Below are 22,859 nucleotides of genomic sequence, written 5' to 3'. Positions count from 1 at the left end.
CAGTGTTACATAACTTACATTCAATGAAAAAATTGGGGGGCACAATCGATATGCTGTCTCCCTTCTTAATAAAAAGTGGGGGGGAGGCATGTCCCCCCCCCCGTCCCTCACCAATCGACGCCCATCGGTGACAGGATAAAAAGGCAATGCACTGAAAGTGGGGCAGTAGGGCCTGAGTTGGACATAACACTTAAGGGAATGAATGAGCAAGAGGGGAAAGAGAGAGAGGGGGGGGGGAGAGAGGAGTAGAGAGAGTATATATATATATATATATATATATATATATATATATATATATATATATATATATATATATATATATATATATATATATATATATATATATATATATATATACATACCACAGGAACCTGCTTGTAATGGTGTTAGGTTGAGCTGGGTGAATGGTGGTAGAAAAGATCAAGGGTTGAGATGTTGGATGAAATGAGCTGATGGTGTACCACCTGATTTTAGCTATGTTTTGCAAATGGGAGAAAAACAGGAATGAAAGAGTGGAAGTGGGCAGTAAACCTGAATTTTGTAGGTTAAACCAGGAGGGAGTTACTGGAAGACCTCATGCCTCCCAGAGGAGCTGGGGCGGTTCGGAGGGCTGAGAGAATAGATGGAGCTAGACCGGAACAAAGGTGGTAAAAACAGACTGTCCACCTAACTGTGCTTTGACCTCATCATGAAAGATTCCAATAATGTTGAGCTTTTGATTCCATAGCATCTAGGGGAGGGAAAGGTTAAAGCAGGGCCACTACCTCACAGGGTAGAGCTGTACTTCATTGGGCTGTTGGCAAAGGCCTTGTTGGATGGAAGACATTTAGATTTACTAAGAAAGGTCTTGGTACAAGAGGTTCTTCTTCTTTTTTTTGTATTCCTCACATTTGTGTGAGAAGCAATCAGCAATCACTGTAGAAGCAATCACTGTAATCACTGTAGGCAGGAATTTGGAATTGGTCCAGGGTACCAGCGACAGGTCGCCTACTCTTCACAAAGGACACTTTGGTACCTTTTACGTCCACCAACTCAGGCCAGCAGATATTATACCCAGTTCACTGTTCCTCTGAGTGATGGCTGTGCACACATTGATGCCTTTCCCTGCAAGAAAAACACCAGGAATACAGTTTATAGGTTGGCCAAGATTCAAACCCAAGTTGGACAGTAAAGAGGTGAGTGTGAGGACTAGAGGTTTGAGAAACTGATCTTCTTCCAGTGATTGTGGAAATATGTGGGTTTGTTTTTGGCAGAATTGGAATACATGTTCCAAGTGTTAAGTCAGAATATGATCCTTTCCAGATCAGCAGAGGGAGAAGCCGCTTCTACCGGCCTGTCAGTCGGATGCGTAATTGTACAGTATAAAGTGGAGTTATCTGCAAAGAGGAAAATTGGGTAATTCAGAGTAGTGGAACAGAACTGCCTTGTAGCACCCCCACCTGTCCTGGGAAAGATGAAATGATTCTGTTGAGAGTTATTAGGTGAGCTCAGAGATTTAGTTGTAAAAGTTTGATAAGCTATGGAATGTAATTGTACATCATCTGACGAAGGTGGATTATAGAAATTGGTGCAAGGGGAGCTGGGTCCAAGTGTGTTTGATCCTGCCACAATTTTATAATTTTTTTTCAACCTTCATCTTAATTATTTTAGCATATTTACCTCTGCCACCAAAAGTCCACAGAGGTTATATTTTCCCTTCTGTTTGGCTGGCTGTCTGTGAGAAGGATATCTCAAAAAGTTATGGCCAGGTTCAGACAAAACTTGGTGGACAGGTTGGCTTTGTGACAAGGACGAATTGATTCGACTTTGGTGAAGATCCCGATACGAGTAGTTTTTAAAGTGATCCTTCACCATTCTCTCTCTATCGAGTGCAGCCTGTGGCTGCTGGTTGCATCATTGGTTCGGACGCGGCTATGCCGCTGATGCAGTGTCTCCCTTGCCAGTACACTGGTGCTCATTTTGCTGACCTCAGAAGGATGACAGGCTGAGTCAACCTCCTGGTGTATTTTAATTCAGTGGCCAACGGGGCTTGGACTCAGGACCCTAGGATCCCAAGCCGCCACCCTAACCAACACCAGGCTCTTCACCATTGAGAGATTGGGCTAAAAATGATATATAGCATGATATTTCAAAACGCTGTCGATGGGTTATGACAAAACTTGGTGGATGGGGTTGGTAGGTGACAAGAACAAGCCGATTAGATTTTGGTTCAGGTCCGGATTCAGATCCGGTATATCAGTGGGATACAAAACGTAAACTGTTCAGCCTGGCGGAGGTATGTGCTCTACCGAGTGCCGTTCTTTTTTTTTCGAGGTATTATGGCCACAGATGTGAAATTATTGTGGAAGTGTACTTGTGGTGCTCACCTTGCGTCTTGTGTCTTTTTTTTTCTCAATAAATTGTCAACATGAATTGCAAGGACATAAGGAGGTAATGGATGAATCAACAACGATGAAAGCATTGGGAGTGGGGATGTCAGTCCTCGTTCATCATTCGGGTGAATCCAGGTTCAAATCTTGTACACCATGTGTTTTTATCTATCGTGTTCTTTTATCCTTGTAAATAATGTGTAAGTGTATTGGTATCTACCAATGTTTGTGTCCTGCAAGTGATTTATGTAGTACGAGTCTTCGACCACTGAAACAAAGTTGTTTTTTTGTTGCCTTTTTTTTGTACTTGGGACACCAGCATCATGAGCTGTGGGTTCACGGAGGAATGCCAAACAAATAGGCGAACCCAAGGTCGATTTTAAATTTACTGCCCTGACAGCTCATTGTGTTTACACGTAGTATACCCCATAACGATTCATCATTAAAGAAAATGTCCTTCAGGAAATATTGTAAGATACCCTCTTGAAGGAAGGAGTACCAGCATCCTGTCGTCCATGTGATACAATTTCGCCGGTATCAAGGAAGAAAAGCAACTTAGCATCTTGGATGCTAAAATTACCCTAAACGGTTGAAAAACAGGCTAAATGTAGAAGTGTTCCCTCTGCTGCATGCCGTTAAAATGTGAATGCAAGTGTACAATGGTGCAGAGAGGTCAAAATGATGAGTGGATTCTCTGCAAGCCACAGTGTTATCAAGCCAGGTGTGAGAGGTGCATAAGAGATTGACATCACTTGGTCTTTCTCTTTTTGATCTTTAACTGAAATTTTGAACCGTGATTCGGACACAAAAGACTTTTCCACTTTTGTTAATGATTCGTTTATTAGAAACTCTACATGAGGAAAAATATATGTGTACTTGTAATGGATTTTTAAAACCGAGAGCAAATAATCAAGTTTCGAGCCCAGATTAGAAAAAAAGAAAAGAAAAGAAAGTATAAAAACAATATCAGCTACCACTAGGTGTTGACACAGTCCTGGCATTGGTCTCCACATATATCGCAGATTGAAACCTCTTCCAATGCATTGGACTTGTAGCTTCGCTCCGTTTTCCGACCTGTAATGGAAATATTATTACATTACTGCACTTCATAAGTGCTTAATTGCATATTGCCTTTTTTGCAAAAGTATGTTTCTGTTTGGTCAATATTAAACTTGAACTAATGTGAAAGTTCGGAATATTTCCTGTGATTGGGGTCTAAAAAGGACACAGGGTGTTTTAAAAAAATTATTTTGATTTCTCAATGTGGTGCAGTCAAGTTTTTTTTTTTCTTCCCAACAATGCACTGATATTGAATCATAATAAGAGACAATGGAATTTTTGCAACCGGAACAATTGTAATGAAAAACTATCTTTTTCGGTGTTTAAATTTATCTCCATTTTTGGAACTTCATGTGGTGGGGGAAAAAAAAAAACATACAAAACAACATTCTCAGCAAAAATATTATGGGAGTTCTACCATCATCTCTAAGCAATTGCAACTATTATGACTACGACTACTACTCTCTATTCAATGACCCCTTTTGGCCCAAGTCTTTGATGAACTGGTTGGACAGGCCTGACGCTTTACTGGAGTCGATTTCAGCAAGAATTTGTAATTTGTTCAGAGTGATAGCGATAACTCGCCTACTCATCATGAGAGACACTGATATATTTGACGTCCACTAATGACCAGTTCTAGTAGACAGGTTCTTTGTCTTAACAATCCTCTGATGAATGGCATACACATGGATGCCTGAATGCTAAATACCAAGTCAACAATTTATAGCTGGTTTAAGTTTTGGACACAGCATAGACAACTCAAAGGTGAGTGTGCATACCTCTCGGTGATTCTACTCATACCAGCCCCTCAAATGTGATAGTACCCTGCCTATAAAAATGGAGCATTCATGAACATGAACACTTCCAAGAACTTCCCTCCAGACTCGAACACGAAACACTGGTGAGAGAGGCTCAACTTTTCATGATGACTCACTTGGTTCGTAGAAATCTGAAACTATGACGTTTGCTTCTTTGACTTTTCCAATGGGTGTGGATTGCGAGGCAAGAATTTCCACGCAGATCATCGTTTCATTTATCTGGAGTCAGAAGACACAAATTTATTTGAAGTTGAAAATATTAGCAGTATAAATACAACTCATCAATTCAAAGGAATGCAAGGATAAGCCCTGAAACAGGTAGAAGAAGAAAAAGAGCAATCAGAGATTGCAAACTCTTGCCAGGACTTCTTTTGAGTGGTGTATTTTTTTTTATAGGTTTTGGGATAAATCCAATATGGCTGCCATACCTTGTTACCAATGACATCATATGTGTGAACCTTTTGTTCCTTATGGATAGGCAGTTATATACGTAAAGTTTCGCCTCAATCTGTTCAGCCATTTCAGAGAAGAAGTTTTTTGAACGTTTAAAAACACAAAACAATATGGCTGCCAAATCACATGACAAATGTCATCATTAAAAAAATTTCTGCACACTATTTTATCCATAGATGACCCTCAAAATTTGTTCATACTGATCGGATGTGGCGTTCTACATCTGCAACTATAACGTCATAACGAGGTCACCTATGATGTCATAAAAATCACACTCATTTCCCATGAGGAGTACTTGCAATGTGCCAAGCTTCAAGTTTTCCTTGGTGCGCTTTCAGAGATACAGAGGTTCAAAGTTTTTCGAATGTGGTTTCCACACCACATGACCTATGATGTCATAATTATCATTAAATCATGCTACATGAGTAGTCGCACCAATGGTGAAAATTTTTATCTCAATCCGCCAAGCGGTTGTGGAGAAAAACATAAAAGTTCTGTGCGGACAAACAAACAGACAAACAAACAAACAAACGGAGCCAAATGCAATACCCTCGCCAACTCCTTCGGTGAGGGTAACTAGAGAGTTCATAGAACATGACACCCCACGCTGTTCATAGAACACGGTACCCCCACGATACCCTATGTTGTGTTGAAATATATATATATATATATATATATATATATATATATATATATATATATATATATATATATATATATATATATATATATATATATATATATATACTTTAATTGACGTAAAATAATGATTTTAAAAGCCTAAAAACAATTCTGGAATATTTGTGCTGTTAAAGCAGTTTTATACACCACCTTACTTAACATGTCCAATAACTGCAAAATGGAAGGGATTTGGAAGTGACAAGAAGGCAATTTGTGTTCTACAGTGTTCAAGTGTACAATTCAATTTATATAAAATAAAGATTGCAAAAGCCACATCAAGATATAACTTCCGGAATTTACCGCTGTTAACACAGCGTCTATTGCGCCATCCTATCTAACACGTCACATTAGTTATTTGTGCCTGTTGTTTGTGTCCTGTTGTTTATGACGTCGCTAAAAACAGTAAGTATCCTGTTTAGAATGGAGAGAGAGAGAGAGAGAGAGAGAGAGAGAGAGAGAGAGAGAGAGAGAGAGAGAGAGAGAGAGAGAGAGAGAGAGAGAGAGAGAGAGAGAGAGAGAGAGAGAGAGAGAGAGAGAGAGAGAGAGAGAGAGAGAGAGAGAGAGAGAGAGAGAGAGAGAGAGAGAGAGAGAGAGAGAGAGAGAGAGAGAGAGAGAGAGAGAGAGAGAGAGAGAGAGAGAGAGAGAGAGAGAGAGAGAGAGAGAGAGAGAGAGAGAGAGAGAGAGAGAGAGAGAGAGAGAGAGAGAGAGAGAGAGAGAGAGAGAGAGAGAGAGAGAGAGAGAGAGAGAGAGAGAGAGAGAGAGAGAGAGAGAGAGAGAGAGAGAGAGAGAGAGAGAGAGAGAGAGAGAGAGAGAGAGAGAGAGAGAGAGAGAGAGAGAGAGAGAGAGAGAGAGAGAGAGAGAGAGAGAGAGAGAGAGAGAGAGAGAGAGAGAGAGAGAGAGAGAGAGAGAGAGAGAGAGAGAGAGAGAGAGAGAGAGAGAGAGAGAGAGAGAGAGAGAGAGAGAGAGAGAGAGAGAGAGAGAGAGAGAGAGAGAGAGAGAGAGAGAGAGAGAGAGAGAGAGAGAGAGAGAGAGAGAGAGAGAGAGAGAGAGAGAGAGAGAGAGAGAGAGAGAGAGAGAGAGAGAGAGAGAGAGAGAGAGAGAGAGAGAGAGAGAGAGAGAGAGAGAGAGAGAGAGAGAGAGATAATATATTATTTTACTATACCTCTCTGTGCATGTGAGAATGGGACAAATTCAGGGCCAAGGTAACTATGAAACCACAGGTCCATTTTCTTGTTCATGTCCTGGTTCGTGTTTAAAATATAACATTCATTTTAAACAAGCTGTTCATCCATCATGAACTGACGTTTACAGGCAGATTGGCGGACGGACATGAAGCAATTGCACGACCTCACTTTTCGCTCGGCGTGCGCGGGGTAATGAATTGTTTTCGGGAAATTACACAAAATTATCATGTAAAACAAAGTGAAAAATCTCAAAAAACTGTTTTGTAAAACAAGGAAAAAAAACCCAGCCATGTATGTTTCACGTGTGCTGTGCTATAAACAGACTGGTGGATGAGTTTGCTGATGGCTACCAACGTTCAAAGATTGTGCCCAAAGTAGTCCAATTACTGACCTCATTAAAGTAAATGAACAACTTTCCTTTCTTTTTCTCCACTCGTTTGATGGCAGCTTGCAGATTGATATCGCCTGGAGAGAAGCCACTCAGCATACCAACCTCCAGCAGAACCATGCCACCATTTACTCTGCTCTTTCGCCTTTTTTCAGAAAAGAAAAACATCAAAATGAAGGAAGAAGTACACATTTACAAGGAGTAGTACCCGTTTACATGTTTACAAGAACATATAATGAAGTAATGTTTCATGCAAGTTTTACACCATCCTTTACTGTAATTCATGGACCGGTGTTTGTGTGGTTGTTTGGTTGGAGCGCTGCTCCTACAGTTGTGGGCCGATTCCATCCAGACTTGCTGCATAGGATCAGCATGATCCCAGTTAATGTGTGCGGGTGTTTTTATCTTTACCGGTGGTCTTTGGGGAGGGGAATGCCAATACCTCCACCATCGAAGGTGAAGGAGGTTATGTTTTCACCCCTTTCTGTCTGTTTGTCTGTGTACAGGATATCTCACAAAGTTGTAGACGGATTCGGATGAAATTTTGTGGACAAGTTGGGTGTGTGACGAGGCCGAATTGATTAGATTTTGGTGAAGATCCGGATCTGGATCCGACTACTAGAATTTTTTCAGTGATTCAACATTGAGAGATAGGGCTAAGAACGATAGATAGCACGATATCTCAAAAAGTTGTGGACGGATTCAGATGAAACTTGGTGGAGAGGTTGGGTGTGTGACAAGGAAGATATGATTCAATTTTGCTCATACGATGCAACATGTCGAGGTTGGTAACATACTATCATTCTGATTCTGATGTGCCATGTGCTTTTACAGAGTGTCGGTGCTGCCGAAGCAGTTTCCGAGCAAGGGTTACGCAGGGTGATTTGCTATTGCCTTCCCAGCAGTAGTTTTGGCAGGAGTTAGCAATTTGTTTAGGGCACCGGCGATAACTCGCCTGCTCTTTGCGAATGACACCGTGGGATCTTTAAAGTCCACCAACTGATGGTTGCAGATGGGACCCCCGGTTTAACGTCCATCCGAAGGACGGCACACACATTGATGCCCCACTCTGCCTGTAAAACACCGGAATGACAGTTTATATAGCTGGGTCAGGATTCAAACCCAGGCTCGACAGCTTAGAGGTGAGTGTGCATACCTCCAAGGTATCCTGCCAGTCAATGTTTTAGCTAGTGCTGGATATTATAACTCCTCCACCGGTACCCTCTGCCCACCATAAACAAATGAGCTGCTGATTGCTGGATTCAAATCCAAATGGAACTCATGAGTTAAATATTAAAATATTCGTAGATACTGTTTTTTTTAACCTAAAGTAAAACTTTTCTTTTTGATGAAAGTTTACATCTTTCTTTCCAAGAAGAGAAGGGACCAATCAGAAATGGATAATCTTGTGATATGAGAGTGAATGCTGTCAAGTCAAGGATAAGGGGGGGGGGATACACCAGTACATGGGCTGGGGAAAGAACCAATCAGAATTACAAATTGAGCTTGAATAGCAATCCTCAAACTGCTCACTTCTTCCACAACTTAAGATACCATGATGTTCATGAAGATAATATTGGGATGTAAATTAAATATTTACTTGTAATAAAGTCTAGTGGGGCAGATTCGAGGAATGTGCACTCACATCTAAGCTACTTAACGTGGGTTTGAATCCCAACCTAGCTATAAGCTATCAACATGGATGTTTCACATGCAGGGCGATACATCAATGCTTGTGTCGTCCTCTGGATTAATGTTCACCTGGGCGTCCCATCTGTTACCATTAGTTGGTGGACGTTGAAGATCCTATGGTGTCTTCCACGAAGCGACGGTGAGCTAGCTATTACCGACACTGAACAAATTACAAATTCCTGCTCTAACCTACAGAGGGCACCGCATCATCAACGACATCGCCATAAACTAACAGCCACTTGCTGCATACAAAATGATGATTATGGTTTATACAGAATGGCTTCTTGTGTGACTAAATCAATGTTTGAGGGTTAGGTTTTGAAACGAAAGCTGATTCATGATTTTTCGTAAGTTTACGTTGAATAATAGGGAAGCATTTACATTAAAACAATAATTTTCTGGTCACCAAATAAATTCATCTAATGGCCACAATTCCCTATTCCTTTTTGATATTTTTTTCTTTTCTTTGATGAATCAACATCTCTGCCACTGAAGGTGGACGGACGTGATGTTTTCACCTGTCTGTTTCGCTGTGAGCAGGATATCTCAAAAAGTTATGGACGGACTCGGACGAAACTTGGTGGACAGATTGGTCATGTAACACGGACAAATCGACTTGATTTTAGTGAAGAGCCAGATCCGAGATATATATATATATATATATATATATATATATATATATATATATATATATATATATATATATATATATATATTTTTTTTTACTTTCTCAAATGATTCTTCACCATTGATATACTGGGCTAAAAATGCATGATATATTGATATTTCAAAAAGTTGTGGCCGTAATAGAAGAAGAGGATATGTATACACGAGTGGAACATACTTTCAGACTGCAAGCAGAGGTTGGGGGGCATCCCCTGTGCATGTATACTCATAAACGTCAGTGTATGTCAGTCTCCCCCATAACTCTAAAATCATGAAACCTAACAGCCCCAAACTTTGCATGCCTCCTAAGAGAACTCCAAGGTTGTGCATATATGAAAACTGGGTGTTTGGGTTATTTTAAACACCCTTTTTGAAGATAATTAACGGCTGGTCATCTAATAAATTCACCGTCCATTTAATATTTTTAAAATTTAAACTGCGGAATTGAACTTAGTAGCAGTTCCCACTGCTATTAAAAAAAAAATACTCCAGATTTTATACTCCCGATGTCTCCGGTCATCTCCAGTTGTCTCCGGACGGTGTTTGTGTGACCAGTCTGCCATTCCTTATCAACCGTTTCGATGCAGTGCGAATGATTCACTAGTTAATAGTGGGGGGTGGAATTGATTCCAAAGGACTCAATCCTAACCATCGAATTGAAAGGAAGCGAGTAGTGAGCCGGAATCGACGTCAATTCTGAAAAATTCCGACTTCATAGAAAGAAGCGGATTTTTTTGGTTTTTGAGAAATTTTTTGTTCGTCCCTATTGGGCATGTTCCAGTTACACATGGCCTAGTCGTGTATTAATTGGAAAAAGAAAACGCCCATGGGGCATCCCGTTTGCAATATAACAGCAAAAGCAAATCACTTGCAAACTAAACATTGCCGGAGGGTGTCTTCCTTTTTAAATGAATAGCAAGGCATTTAGAGTTGGCTGGTAAAGCGTGCCGATTGCTTTGATGATGGACCGGGAGGCAATACATGGATTGATAAAAAAATTTTGTCAACATGTCGTTCAAAAGGTCCAGAATTGCATTTTGGAACTATGTCAGGAAGAAGACAGTCCAAAAGTTGCAAGCTCACTTTGTTCAACAGACCTTGTTCATCAATGTAATATGTCCAATATGCTAAAACATTTGAAAACCATACATGAGAGAAAGTACCTCTTCGTGACGGTTGAGAATGCAGATTCAAAGAAACCGAAGTCTGCAACAGCAACAAGTTCGTCTTTGCAATGAATGATTTTCAGCACTTTCGCCCCGTAATGTCCTAGTACGCTGCCTTCCCTTCCCCCACCCCTCCTCGCTCCCCCATCCCTTCTTGCTCCCCCACCCTCTCCCCCCCTTAGTATTCCCAACAGTGAAGTTATGGGTGGTGTTTGCTGATACATAATAAATAGAAGCTTTATATATTTGACAAAGTGGATTGTGGTTGCATTCTACAAGCAGCAAAATAACAAGTAAATTGAGAATTATTGATTAGAATGAGCTATTTATTTCACACTTTACAGATGTAGTCTTTTAAAAAAAAAAAAATCCACATACAACAAACTTTGTGAAAGAAAATGATCATTTGCATTCTTTGTGTTGATGAGCAACACCTAGACTCGTAATTTATGAATCTAAGTCGAAGACAAACAAACATTCAACCGGTGGATCTGAAACTTATAAACCAAAGTGGAAAACAAACAGGAATTGTCATATTCTTGAAGCTCTTCCAACGTTGCACCGCGTTAACCACAGAGCCAATTCAAGTTCTCAACATGTCGAATTAGCAACCTCCCTTACGTATACGTTGATTTAATTGAGATTTACTCATGATTTAAATTACAGGCTGAAAGAGAAACAATGATTATATGTCTGATCTGGGTTTAACACCGACCTGATGATAAATGCAGTAAAGTACAGCACTGTAGAACATTTTGCACACTTTTAATAGATGATGGATGAAAAAGGTATGGCTGACTGATTCAGACGTGAGACAAAATTCTGCTACGAAGAATAAATTCCTCTTCCCTTGACTGTTCCAAAGGCTTCATCCACCCAGCTGAGTGTCTCCACCCACAATTTCTCCTTACCACCCCAGGGTATTTTATTTCACCACCAAAGCAATGTAAAGTAAAAAGGCACTCTTCGACGTGATGACGTCACCAGATATGCCTCCGCCCACATTATTACATCCACATACACACTTGTACCAAGTTTGATTTAAATCCCTGAAACCAGATTCAATATAGTAAAGAATTCTGGCTGGCAGACCATGCGTCCGATCAGGTTGAAATTTAAAACATATATTCTCCATGACTACTTTAAAGGCGCTAGAGAAAAACAAAAATCTGAAAACCCACTCCATGGGAGTACCTCCTGTGCAGCTGCTCTTTACAGGGCAGTTCACCGGATGACGGGATTCTGGCAAAGCCTTTGGGACCTCCAATTTTGATGACAGGAGGGAAACCACAGGGTAACCTTCCCGGGTCAGATTGCGGTAGTGTGTGCCAGGTGGTGATGAGGTATTGTCCACCAGACGGCGGTCTTCTTGGGGTAACCTGAGGCGGTCCCTTCAGGTGGGTGCCTGGAATGTCCTATCCTGAAGAGCGGATGATCACCTGTCTCTGTTATCATCTGAGCTCAAGCGTTTAGACATCGTAATTGCAGCTCTCTCTGAGATTCAGAGAATGGATTGCGGCGAGATCATGGTGGGTGGTTACACCTACTATTGGTCTTGTCGCTCTGACGGTTACCATGCCCAAAGAGTTGCTGTAGCTGTGTCCAATAAGCTGACTCCAATTATAATTGAGGTAACACCGGTCAACGAGCGTATTATGAGACTAAGGATTTTTCAATCCTTGGGTGTCGTTTCACTGGTCTCTGTATACGCTCCAACTGAGGCGAGTGACCTCACCGTGAAGGAGGGATTCTATGCCACGTTTGAGTCTGTGGTTGATCAGTGTCCCAGGCAAGACACTCTTCTAGTCTTGGGAAATGTCAATGCATCGACTAGAACTGATAGGGATGGTTATGAGATGTGTGTTGGTCCCCATGGGTCTGGAACTGTGAACCTGAATAGCACTAAGTTCCTTGACTTTGCAAGAAGTCATGGATTTAGGGTGGCTGGTTCATGGTTTCAGCGCCCACAAGCTCATCGCTGGACTTGATATTCCAACGCTGGCGGTGTGGCAAAGGAGATTGACCAGGTGCTTGTTGATGGACACTGGAGGATGATCCAATTGCTGCAGGGTCTACCAGAGTGCTCAGTTCCTCAATACTGACCACAGGATTGATGGAGCAACTCTGAAGTTGCAGCTTACACCCAGGAGAATGGTGCCATCCCAGCCAAGGCCAGATGTCGGCAAGCTGAAGGATGAGAGGGTAGCTGAGGAGCTTGCAAACAGGAAGAGTGGAGATTTTGGGGATCTGGGTGCTTTGGGGGATCCTGAAGAGTTGTGGAGTGCCGTCAAGACCATTGTCTTTCACGTTGCCGGTGGATGTATTGGAACTCACTGTCAAGTGATGAAGAATTTTGTCTCTCGAGGGACACTGGATACCATTGACCAGAGTCACAGGGCCAGGCTGAATGGCAGAGCTGAGCTGTTCACGGAGCTGAGGCGTAAAACTGTACGTGCACCAAGGGTGGACAAGGAGGCCTATGTGTGAGGAATCTGAGAGGAGGTAGAGCATCACCTGTGGTCAAGTGATTCTCGTCCTGCTTACAGGGGAATTCACACATTGCGTTCCTCCAAGCCCGTCCCTCAGTGTACTGGAGTTAGAGCAGAGGGTGGTGGGCTCTTGACAGAGGAGTCCGAAGTGAAGGCCCGCTGGGCCGGTTACTTTGAGCGGTTGTACCAGGCTGATCCACCAGCTGTCAAGTTGGATGTCAGAGGTGTTACAATCCCTATTGCTGACCCTCCATTCAACTGTGGTCCACCTTCGTTTGTGGAAATATAGGCTGTGGTGAACCGGTTGAAATGGGGTAAAACTCCTGGAACCTGTGGCATCCATGCTGAACTTCTCAAGGCTGGTGGAAATGCTGCACTCGTGTCATTGCATGCAGTTCTGTGCTTTGCCTGGAACACAGGCATCATCCCAACTGACTGGAAGAGGGGCCTTGTTGTCACTCTCTGGAAAGGGAAGGGTGATCGCTAAGACTGCAACAACTACCGAGGGGTGATGATGCTCTCAGTACCGGGCAAGGTCTTTGCTCCGATAATTATTCATAGGGTTCATCACCACCATATGCTTGAGCACCAGTGTCCAGAGCATTCAGGCTTTACACCAAAGAGGTCAACGATTGACCGTATCCTAGCTCTTTGGGTCCTCACCGAACGCAGACGAGAGTTTTGGCAGGGGCTGCTTGCAGCCTATGTTGATCTCTGTAAAGCATTTGACTAAGTGAATCGGGATGCCCTCTGGAGGATTCTTGGTCTTCGTGGGGTGCCACCAAATCTGATCAATGTGATGTCTGAACTATAATCTACTACTGAGAGTGCTGTGAGATGTGGTGATGCCATCTCTGACTTATTTCCAGTTGTTACTGGAGTTCATCAGTGGTCTATCCTGGCCCCCACCCTTTTCAGCAATTGTATGGACTGGATTCTGGGGAGGATGTCAGAGAGATCAAGCTGTGGTGCATCATTTGAGAATGTCAAGATGTCTACCCTTGATTTCACAGATGATGCAGTCATCTTTGCAGAGACTCCAGATATCCTTTTGGGGGTCCTCGAGGTGCTGAATGAGGAGTTGGAGCTGCTTGGATTACGGGTTTCCTGGGTTTCAAACCTAAGATGCAGGCTTTCAATGACATCTTGGATGCTGCTGTCCTGTCTGTACGTGTTTGTGGCAAGGATGTTGAGGTCATGGAGATATTCACTTACCTTGGCAGTGATATTCATCTCTCTGCTGGCTGTGAGTCAGAGGTCAATGGACGTGTGGGTCAGGTCTGGAGAGTCATGGATTAACTGGATCATGGGGTGTGGCGCTGTTGGTACCTGTGCAGGAGGACGAAGGTCCGAGTGTTCAGGTCCTTGTTGCTTCCATTCTTGGTCTACGGATGTGAGACTTGGACTCTGACCAGGGATCTGAGATGGAGACTTAATTCCTTTGGTACCAGGTATCTTCGGAAAATCCTTGGTTATCGCTGGTTGGACTTTGTGTCCAATGAGCGGTTGCTGGGAGAGACATACTGTAAATGAGATTTGTTACCTTTATAGTCCATGAGCATCAGCTGTAGATGAATGGACAGGTGGCTCGTTTGCCTGACGCTGATCCTACTCACCAGCTTCTGTCAGCGAGGGAGCCTTGTGAGTGGCGGAGGCTAATGGGCTGACCACATGCCTCGTATTTGCAGCTGGTTGATCAGCATCTCAAGGAGATGGGGATGGGCCAGGCATCTGCCTGGGGTATGGCCAGACAGAAGCCCCTGGAGTACCGGCGGAAAGTGGATGCAGCGACGCGCTGATCCAGCGCATGCTCCCATACCTGACCTAACCTGACGACTAGAACATAACTGTGACGATTTATGTTGACTGATAAAGCAGTTCAAGAGAAATACTTTTTCATTCAATCAATTATTTCCATTCAATCATTCAATCCATGCCTGGTGTTGGCTTAATGGTTAGGGTGGTGGGCTTGGTATCCCAGGATCCTGAGTTCAAATCCCACTCGATGTTGAATTAATACGAGGTGGGGATGACTCTGCTTGTCATCCTTCCGAGGTTGGCAAAATGAGTGCCAGCTTGCTAGTATCCTGTGTCGGAGTGGCATCCCGTCCAGGATTGTGCCCAATAGCCAAGAAGACCGCTTAGGCAGCACCAACGCTCTGCACAGTGTGTGGTGCCAATGGATGGATGGATGGATGGATGGAATCATTCAATCCCATATGGCTGCCATTTTTTTTCAATCCAATATGGCTGCCAGATATTGTGACCTATCAATTATTTGTGAACACCCTGGTATCCCCAAGGCTTGGCGAACATGTGTGTGAAGTTTCCCCTTGATCTGTTCTGGAGAAGATGGTTTTTAAAGGTTTTTAGGTAAATCCAATATGGCTGCCAAACCATGTGACCTATGACATGATACTTATCATTAAAACATTCTACATGAGAAGTCGTTCCCATGGTGAAGATTTTGTGTCAATTGGATGAGCAGTTGCAGAGAAAACAGAGAAAATTAGCACGGACTGACGTACGTATGGACGGACCGACAACCCGAAAACATAATGCCACTGGCGACTTCATCAGTAGAGGCATAAAAATCAGGGAATAATAAAATTATTCTTTCTTTTGATGTTTTGATGTTTTGATTTTTTGGATGCCAGGCCAAAGCGATCCTCTTTTATCTTTGGGTTAATATCCAGTTACAGTTTCATCGATCATGAATACAGTACAGGGAAATATGCATTGACAAAAACATGTTGTGAATGTTATGAGTTACAACCTGAGTGCCTGGTAGAGTGGACTGACTGGATATATAAACATGCAATACTTCAAAAGAGATCACTTCCTGTGTGTGCTGCAGTCCTGTATTAAGACGACTAATACTGTGCTACACATCTTCAAAAACCATACTTGATACTTTTCAATATGAATTGCTTTCTGCTTTGATCCATTGGCCACATATCAGAAGTGAGATTAACAGTGTATTTTTCTGGCCTCAAAACAGCACTGAAACTAGAAGGGCACTCAATAGAGCAGATACCTCCGCCACGTAATGCCTGATCCACAAGACCATGACAGGCCCAATACATTTTTGAAATATCATGCTATACAGTACTATATCGTTTTTGGCCCTATCTCTCAATGGTGAAGAATCACTTTGACAATTAAATAATTCTCATATCCAGATCCGTATTCAGATCTTCACCAAAATCGAAACAATTCGTCCTTACCATACACCCACACTGTCCACCCAGTTTTGTCCGAATCCGTCAACAACATTTTGAGATGTCATGCCATATATAGTTTTTGGCCCTATCTCTCAATAGTGAAGAATCACTTTAAAAATTCTAGTAGTCGGATCCGGATCCGCATCTTCACCAAAATCTAATCAGTTCGTCATTGTAGCTCCCCAAACCTATCCACAAAATTTCATCCGGATCCATCTACAACTTTTTGAGATATCCTGTGCACAAACAAACAAATTAACAAGCAAACAAACAAACAGACAGAAAGGGGTGAAAACATAACCACCTTTACCTTCGGTCGTAGAGGTAAAAACGAAATATTGTTGCCTGTAAATGTAATAACGCCACTAAAGTAGGATGTGTTTGATCAATTGTCTTATTGTATCCATGTACAATCATTTATATGTGTTGCTCTCATCAATATGTAATGCATGTTATTCAACACATGTGCCTCATTGGATGATGAATATCAAGGGAAAAGGAAAAAGTGGTGGTGCTATTTTTTCACATGTCCAAATCGTGTGTGTGTGTGTGTGTGTGTGTGTGTGTGTGTGTGTGTGTGTGTGTGTGTGTGTGTGTGTGTGTGGTGTGTGTGTGTTTGTGTATGGTGTGTGTGTGTGTGTGTGTGTGTGTCACGATTCATGGTGACACAATCACCCTACGAGTAATGTGCGAGTATATTATGAAAAAGGCTCTTCTGGCTAAACAGTTGAATCGGCTCTGTCTATTAGGCATGAATTTGGCAGAGCTATCATCCCCCTATATCTCTGTCGGATTGTGCTGCAGCCAATACCAGGAAGAGAATTTAATTCTAAATTTTATAGACCAATCCACTCCAGAGAAGGAACTGTTTTGTGCACCACAGGCAAGTTAATGTATGGTTGGTATTTCCTGTTGGTTAGGATGTTTGCAGCATTAACTGGTATGCAGCATTAACAGCACTTGCTTCCTGGTACCCACTACAGTCATGGGTTTTGATCTCCATAATATATATTATATATATATTTTTTTTATATATTTCAGATATAAATACATATCCAGTACATATTCAAAATATATCACAAAGACTTCCTTTTAACCAGAGTCCAAACTATCTAAATGCATATATGTCATTACATCCAGTAAAATGTTATCACAATGCAGACATTCATTTAGTTTCTGAGAGAACTAAGGTCCAGCTGAAAGTCATCGTTTTTTTTAAATTCAGTAAAGATCATTCATTGCTGAGAATTCAGCTTTGCCTGTGGGATGGCGTGAATTGGAAGTTCTGCCGGGCTCACCATTAATTAACATGACTTGCTTTAATACTTTGGCATGTGTGTGGTATGTACCCCGGGTTTTGAATTTTGTCAGTTATTTGACCTTTCCCATTTTCTTGCAGGCATTTTGTGGTTCTGCTGTGTGTCCTAATGAAAGGCATAAATCAGCTTACATTGGAAAGCATAAAGCAACTTATATTTGAAATGTTATCTCAGCATGTCCTTTTTGAGGAATACCAATTTATGGTGAGAAGTGTTTTAATATATGTGAAATATACCTGACCTTGTATTTGTAATTAAAGATTACTCAAGGATAAGACATACTTTTCAGTACCTGGTACAAATATGGACAGTATAGTGTAGTGATCCCTCTCCTGTGACGTCGTCGATGTTAACAAGGAGCTCAAATGGCTCATTCTCTGGCATTTCTTCCTTGACGTTGTACAGCACGTTCAGCTGCAGTAATTCAGATGAGAGTGATGACATGTAACAATGCTTATTTTCACCTCGTGTATTTTTATCCAATCTTTTACATGAATTTGAGGCTCATGCACGCGATAGAACACAGAACATAACAGTAAAACTAGCACATGGTGGAAAGTGGAAAAACACACCAACAGCATTATAGAGGGACACTTGGAGGAAGAATGGGTGAGGGCAAGAATGAAAGTAGAAGGACAGAGAAGAGGACAAATGGGGAGGTGGGAATAATCAAGCAGGATGCAAGCTCAAACAGCAAGAATGGGGCTGAAGTAACAGGAAACTGAAATCTCGGGATGAAACAGCAGTGGAACAGAAAGGTGGATTCGAGGAACAATCGATGAGGGGAAGAATGAGTGTAAGGGGAGGGATAGAAATACATCAGGGCTCGAAGAATCTGGAAACAAGCTCAACCATAGAAAGTTACCTGGAAGTTGTGGAGATAGAGGGGTATAGGGATGTTGATAAGACTTTTAGGTAGTTTGAGCATTGATGGGTGATTGTGTGCATGTGTACGGAGTGCTGTTGGTGGGGGAGGGGGGGGGTCTCATCAAGGGGTGTTGTATGGTTGATGTTGTGTGTTTTTTTAACCAAGCCCATGCCCTCTCCCCTGCGGAAAGAGGAAAAAAACCTATAAAAACATTTTTAAAAATCGTTGGTAAACAAATATAAATAAATAAAAAACACACAAAACACTTAAAAAAACAAATAAATTTTTCTTTTTCTTCTTTGGATCTTGTGTTGATAAATTAATGTGGTGTTGATGTCACGCAGGCATGATGGGCTGAGTGGCCTCCACCTGTGTCTGATTTCCTTGTATTTCCTTGTAAGATGGGGCCTGAACGAACAAGAATGCAAAACTGAAGATGAAACGGCAATGGAAGAGAAAACGGAAAGGTGGGTGGAGGCATAAGGAAGCACGTACAATAACTTGGAAAGGAAGGAGTTCACTTTAGGAGGGTTAATGAGGGTAGAAAAGATGAGTCTGAATGGGGGTGACCACCTGAGGAGGTGAACAGCCATCCTGAAGCTCTGTCGGCAAGAATGAGGTTGAACAGACTGAGCAAGTTGGTTCCACAGTCGAGACAAAGGATAAACAAATGAGTGGAGGTAAGCCGTGAATCTGGATTTTGGGAGTTCCACCAAAAGTTGGTTTCTAGCAGAATGCATGTGCTAAAGAGAAAATGTGGGGGAGGTGGGGAGATAGGACACGGAGCATGCAAAGGTCAGAGTCGAGCATAAAATGAAGGCCTTGTACGCTGTTTTTGAAATTTGCCAAGGAAGGATTTGGCATGATGGAGGATGTCCATTTGGTGGCTGGCTCTGGTTGCCATCTCTGGTGTGTAGTTTGCTCAAGAGAGACTGTGGCTGATGGTGAGGCCCAAATGTTTGAGGGACTAAACTCCTTTCAGCAATTTGTCAATGAAGTAGATGAGAAGGTTCACTGGATGGTCTTTTTAGTGAGATAGAGTGCGAGGGTCAAATTTACAAGTCAGGAATACCTGCAAAAAACATGTACAAATCAAAATTTACTGGTTGCAAAAGTATTCAGCCCCTTAGGTCAGTACTTTGTGGAAGCACCTTTTGCAGCAATAACTGCTACAAGTATTTTTGGTGAGGTCTCTACCAGCTTTGCACAGTGAGATGGTGAAATCTTTGCCAATTATTAATTTCCAATATATTGGAAGGTAAACCAAGAATTCTTTCTGATGGAAGATTGTGAAGATGTTGGACACATCTTTGTTGAAGATCATGTTCCAGACAGTTGACCGTTTGTCCCCTCCAGATTGGCATACAGAGATCTTGCAGCAGCCATCTATTGCAAGTTTGAGAAATTGTCTGGCAGAGGCAGTCACCAGCAAAGTGGTATTGAGGATTTTCGAAAGAAACATTTTCACCATATTCAAGATTATTAGTTCCGAAAAGTGAAATGAAATTATTAGATGATGGTTATCTGACCAACGTGACCTCGTAATAATGACCAACAGCAGATATTCTACCCATAGGTAACAGATGCGTGATCTTGTTGTTATAATAAGTGGCTGCCCTCTTTGAAGAAAGGAAACCTGTGTTGTGGAACACAAGTGACTTCATAATTATAAAAAGGAGAACTAGTTTACACAGCATTCAAATGACACTATTTATACTGTAAATGTTTTGGTGAAGTTTGAAAATGCATACTTGCAGAATTGCAAATCCCGTTCCTTTTGCTTGAACATTCACTGTAAGACTTCCAAGTGTCTCCACAGTTGGAATCTGAAAAAAAACAAATGCTTTCGTTTAAGATACCATATTGACATCATCGTCATACGTTTTGGTTTCATTTCTCAGGTATGATACATGGGGAATTTGAAATGCTCCTCGAGCGAGATGGTCACAATTGTCCAAAACATGTCAACATTCATTTCTCACTGTCGTAGTGTTGGTATGGACAAATAGTTAGAATAAAATATTATCCAATTATTTATACTGTCGCATCCGGGTACCCATTAATAAAGATTCCTCAGAGCCAGAATCTTTTGGCCCGATGAATGGTATAAACGGTCTTTTGTGGCACTGCGTTCAATAATTACCCAACTTTGTCGTTCCCCAAGGCCGTCCAAATGAGCCAACATTGAGGGAAAACAGACACGGAGAGAAGATTGCCGGAATAGGATTTCTTACCTTTTAAAGGATTTAGTTGAAAAGCAAAGTACAGGGAAGAGGGTCGACAAGACGCTATAATAAACGGAACAAACCAAGCGAGTCAAAAGACACAAAGAGGTAAATGAGGAAATGAAAACTTTTAAATACAAAAAGGAGAATTATAACGCAAAACCCAACCCACTGGGCACCAGAGATTACACTCGTACAAGAAGACAATAATGCAGGTGGGACTTCCCTTTGTCTCTACAATGTGCAGGGTGGATGCAGGACTCTATGCAGCCCACTTTAGAAATTAAGAGCGAGAAGAGAGCCAGTGACGATGGTGTCAAAAGATGAAGTAACACACCCACAAGCAGGGCCAACGATGAGTTGGCCTTCAACCAGACCATGTGGTCATCTTTATCTTTTTTCCCAATGAGGCCTCTTGGTAGGCACTTCTTCCTCCTCCAAATGCTGAAGCCTTTCTTCTTCTCGAAAGGCGCGGTGGCTCCTTATCCTCAACAAAGGTAGGGTGATACCAGATTGGGCCTATCCCAAAGCTTCCACAAGATCACAAGAACTTCTCCGTCACTAACTCCTCCGTGGACCACTTGCTTGACCTTCTTCCACATGAGTCTCTCTTAGTTCTCTCTTCTCATGGCCTCATTCTCTTCTTCTTCCTGGGTGGGCTCTTCCTCTGGGATGCCACCCATGAGGACAGCCCCAATAAAAATAAAAGTACATTTCCACTTCCGGCTCGACAGTACACTGCGCTGCCACAGCTGGCACACACTGGCCAAAGAGATTGTAATTGGCCTAATTACACATCTGTGATGTGTGCCTCTGCGATGGGAAGTTCTTACCTATCCCTCACCTACAAACAAGAGGTTTTGCCTGCATATAATTAATCTGTCTGTAAATTACTTACACTTCCTCCTCAGCATCACGTGTAACAAACTACTTACTCTGACAATCCCTTTTAAATGGCAATCTAACCTATGCGAAACACACGGACCGTAATTCACTTACCACAGCCTAGCTATGGACCCCTCCCCCCCCTTTTCCACATAACAATACTTTTGTTGCTTGCATTCCCCATTTGTACCTGAACTTTCTGTAAAAGCAATGCGTTTTCATGATTGATGGATAGGGTGTTTTGCATCACAGTTGTGTAAACAGTCAGCTGGAGATTAAAATCCCCTCTGGACATTTCAATAGCAAATGCTGACATGGCTTCAAGTGCAACCACCGTATCCTGAAAAATAGAAGCACAGGAATTATTGAACAAGTTTGCGTCAAAGTGTTTTGTTTACCTTTAAAAATCGAAATGTTATTTCCATTTGGTGAAAACTGTTGTATGCAATAGTTATACGTGGCTTATTCTATTTAGAGATATTGAATGAAATCAATTACAACCTGTGTGGAGACAAAGCCCCCGAGGTGACTTCGCTGTTGACTGAGCCAGTTCATGATGGGTAAGCCTTCTTCTATAAGGCCCAGCTTGAGGTGTGCCAACAGCGCGTAGGCCGCAGTCTCGATACTCGAAGCCGAATGCAGCAGTGTGGGATTCTGATTTGGCCAGTGCATGACATCACCTGCCCAGACATGTCACGTCGAAAGGTAGTTTATGCAAGAACCCCACTTAGCTTTGTTTTCTTTTATTTTTGTTTATTCTGAAAGAAGGTATATACCATTCATATTAGCCACATGGATGATGGACAACACGCTATTTGAGTGTCCCGAGATTACCGTCAAGGATGGCGTGGTGGTTCAGCTGATCCAAGGCAGTGGCAGCATCCTCGCTCTTTCCAAGGACCAGAGCATATGTGACCAGGGCCAAGTCTCGGTGATTCTCGATGCTCCGCCCCACTGCCCGCTCAAGATATGCGATGGAGGCCTTTACCTTCATATCCCACTGATTCCCAAATTGAAAAGGGGTCGGGCCAAAGAAAGGAAACATCACAGATTATTTCCTATCAGCTGACTATAGTTAACAACTCATCTGGTTTAATGTGTCGAGTACAGAGACGATATGTTACACACACAGCATACAGGTATTCATAAAATTGTAAATTTCACAAGAAACACGAGTTACTATCTGATTTTATTCTCCAAAAGAGGTTTATAACTACATTGCACAAAATGCACGAAGACCTAGCATACATTATAGGAGTCGATTATAATTTTTTGAAATGTTAATGTGAACTCTATTTTAATCTAGACATTTTCAATGAACCTATCTGTGACTAAATATCACGTGCAAACGTATGCGGTACTTTATTTTTTTT

General features: G+C 42.0%; 1 protein-coding gene across 1 annotated transcript in view; it reads right to left on the bottom strand.

Annotated features, from left to right (window-relative positions):
• Positions 1 to 3,151: 3,151 nt before the first annotated feature.
• The window catches only part of LOC147026441 (CD109 antigen-like), a 139,103-nt gene continuing 119,395 nt past the window's right edge, over positions 3,152 to 22,859 (bottom strand). The window contains exons 27-34 of the mRNA XM_085881861.1: positions 22,321 to 22,486; positions 21,988 to 22,166; positions 21,677 to 21,826; positions 20,128 to 20,202; positions 17,801 to 17,922; positions 6,956 to 7,097; positions 4,363 to 4,465; positions 3,152 to 3,443 (exon numbers count right to left, since the gene is read on the bottom strand). Of these exons, the coding sequence (XP_085737987.1) occupies positions 3,346 to 3,443; positions 4,363 to 4,465; positions 6,956 to 7,097; positions 17,801 to 17,922; positions 20,128 to 20,202; positions 21,677 to 21,826; positions 21,988 to 22,166; positions 22,321 to 22,486 (1,035 nt within the window). The 3' untranslated portion in view covers positions 3,152 to 3,345. The remainder of the gene's footprint in view (positions 3,444 to 4,362; positions 4,466 to 6,955; positions 7,098 to 17,800; positions 17,923 to 20,127; positions 20,203 to 21,676; positions 21,827 to 21,987; positions 22,167 to 22,320; positions 22,487 to 22,859) is intronic.

This window comes from Eptatretus burgeri, chromosome 5, assembly GCF_056783735.1.
Source record: "Eptatretus burgeri isolate ZD-2024b chromosome 5, Ebu_testis_v1, whole genome shotgun sequence".
NCBI classification, from domain to species: Eukaryota; Metazoa; Chordata; class Myxini; order Myxiniformes; family Myxinidae; genus Eptatretus; species Eptatretus burgeri.
The sequence above is the reverse complement of the archived record's forward strand: the minus strand, read 5'-3'. Positions and strand labels throughout refer to the sequence as shown.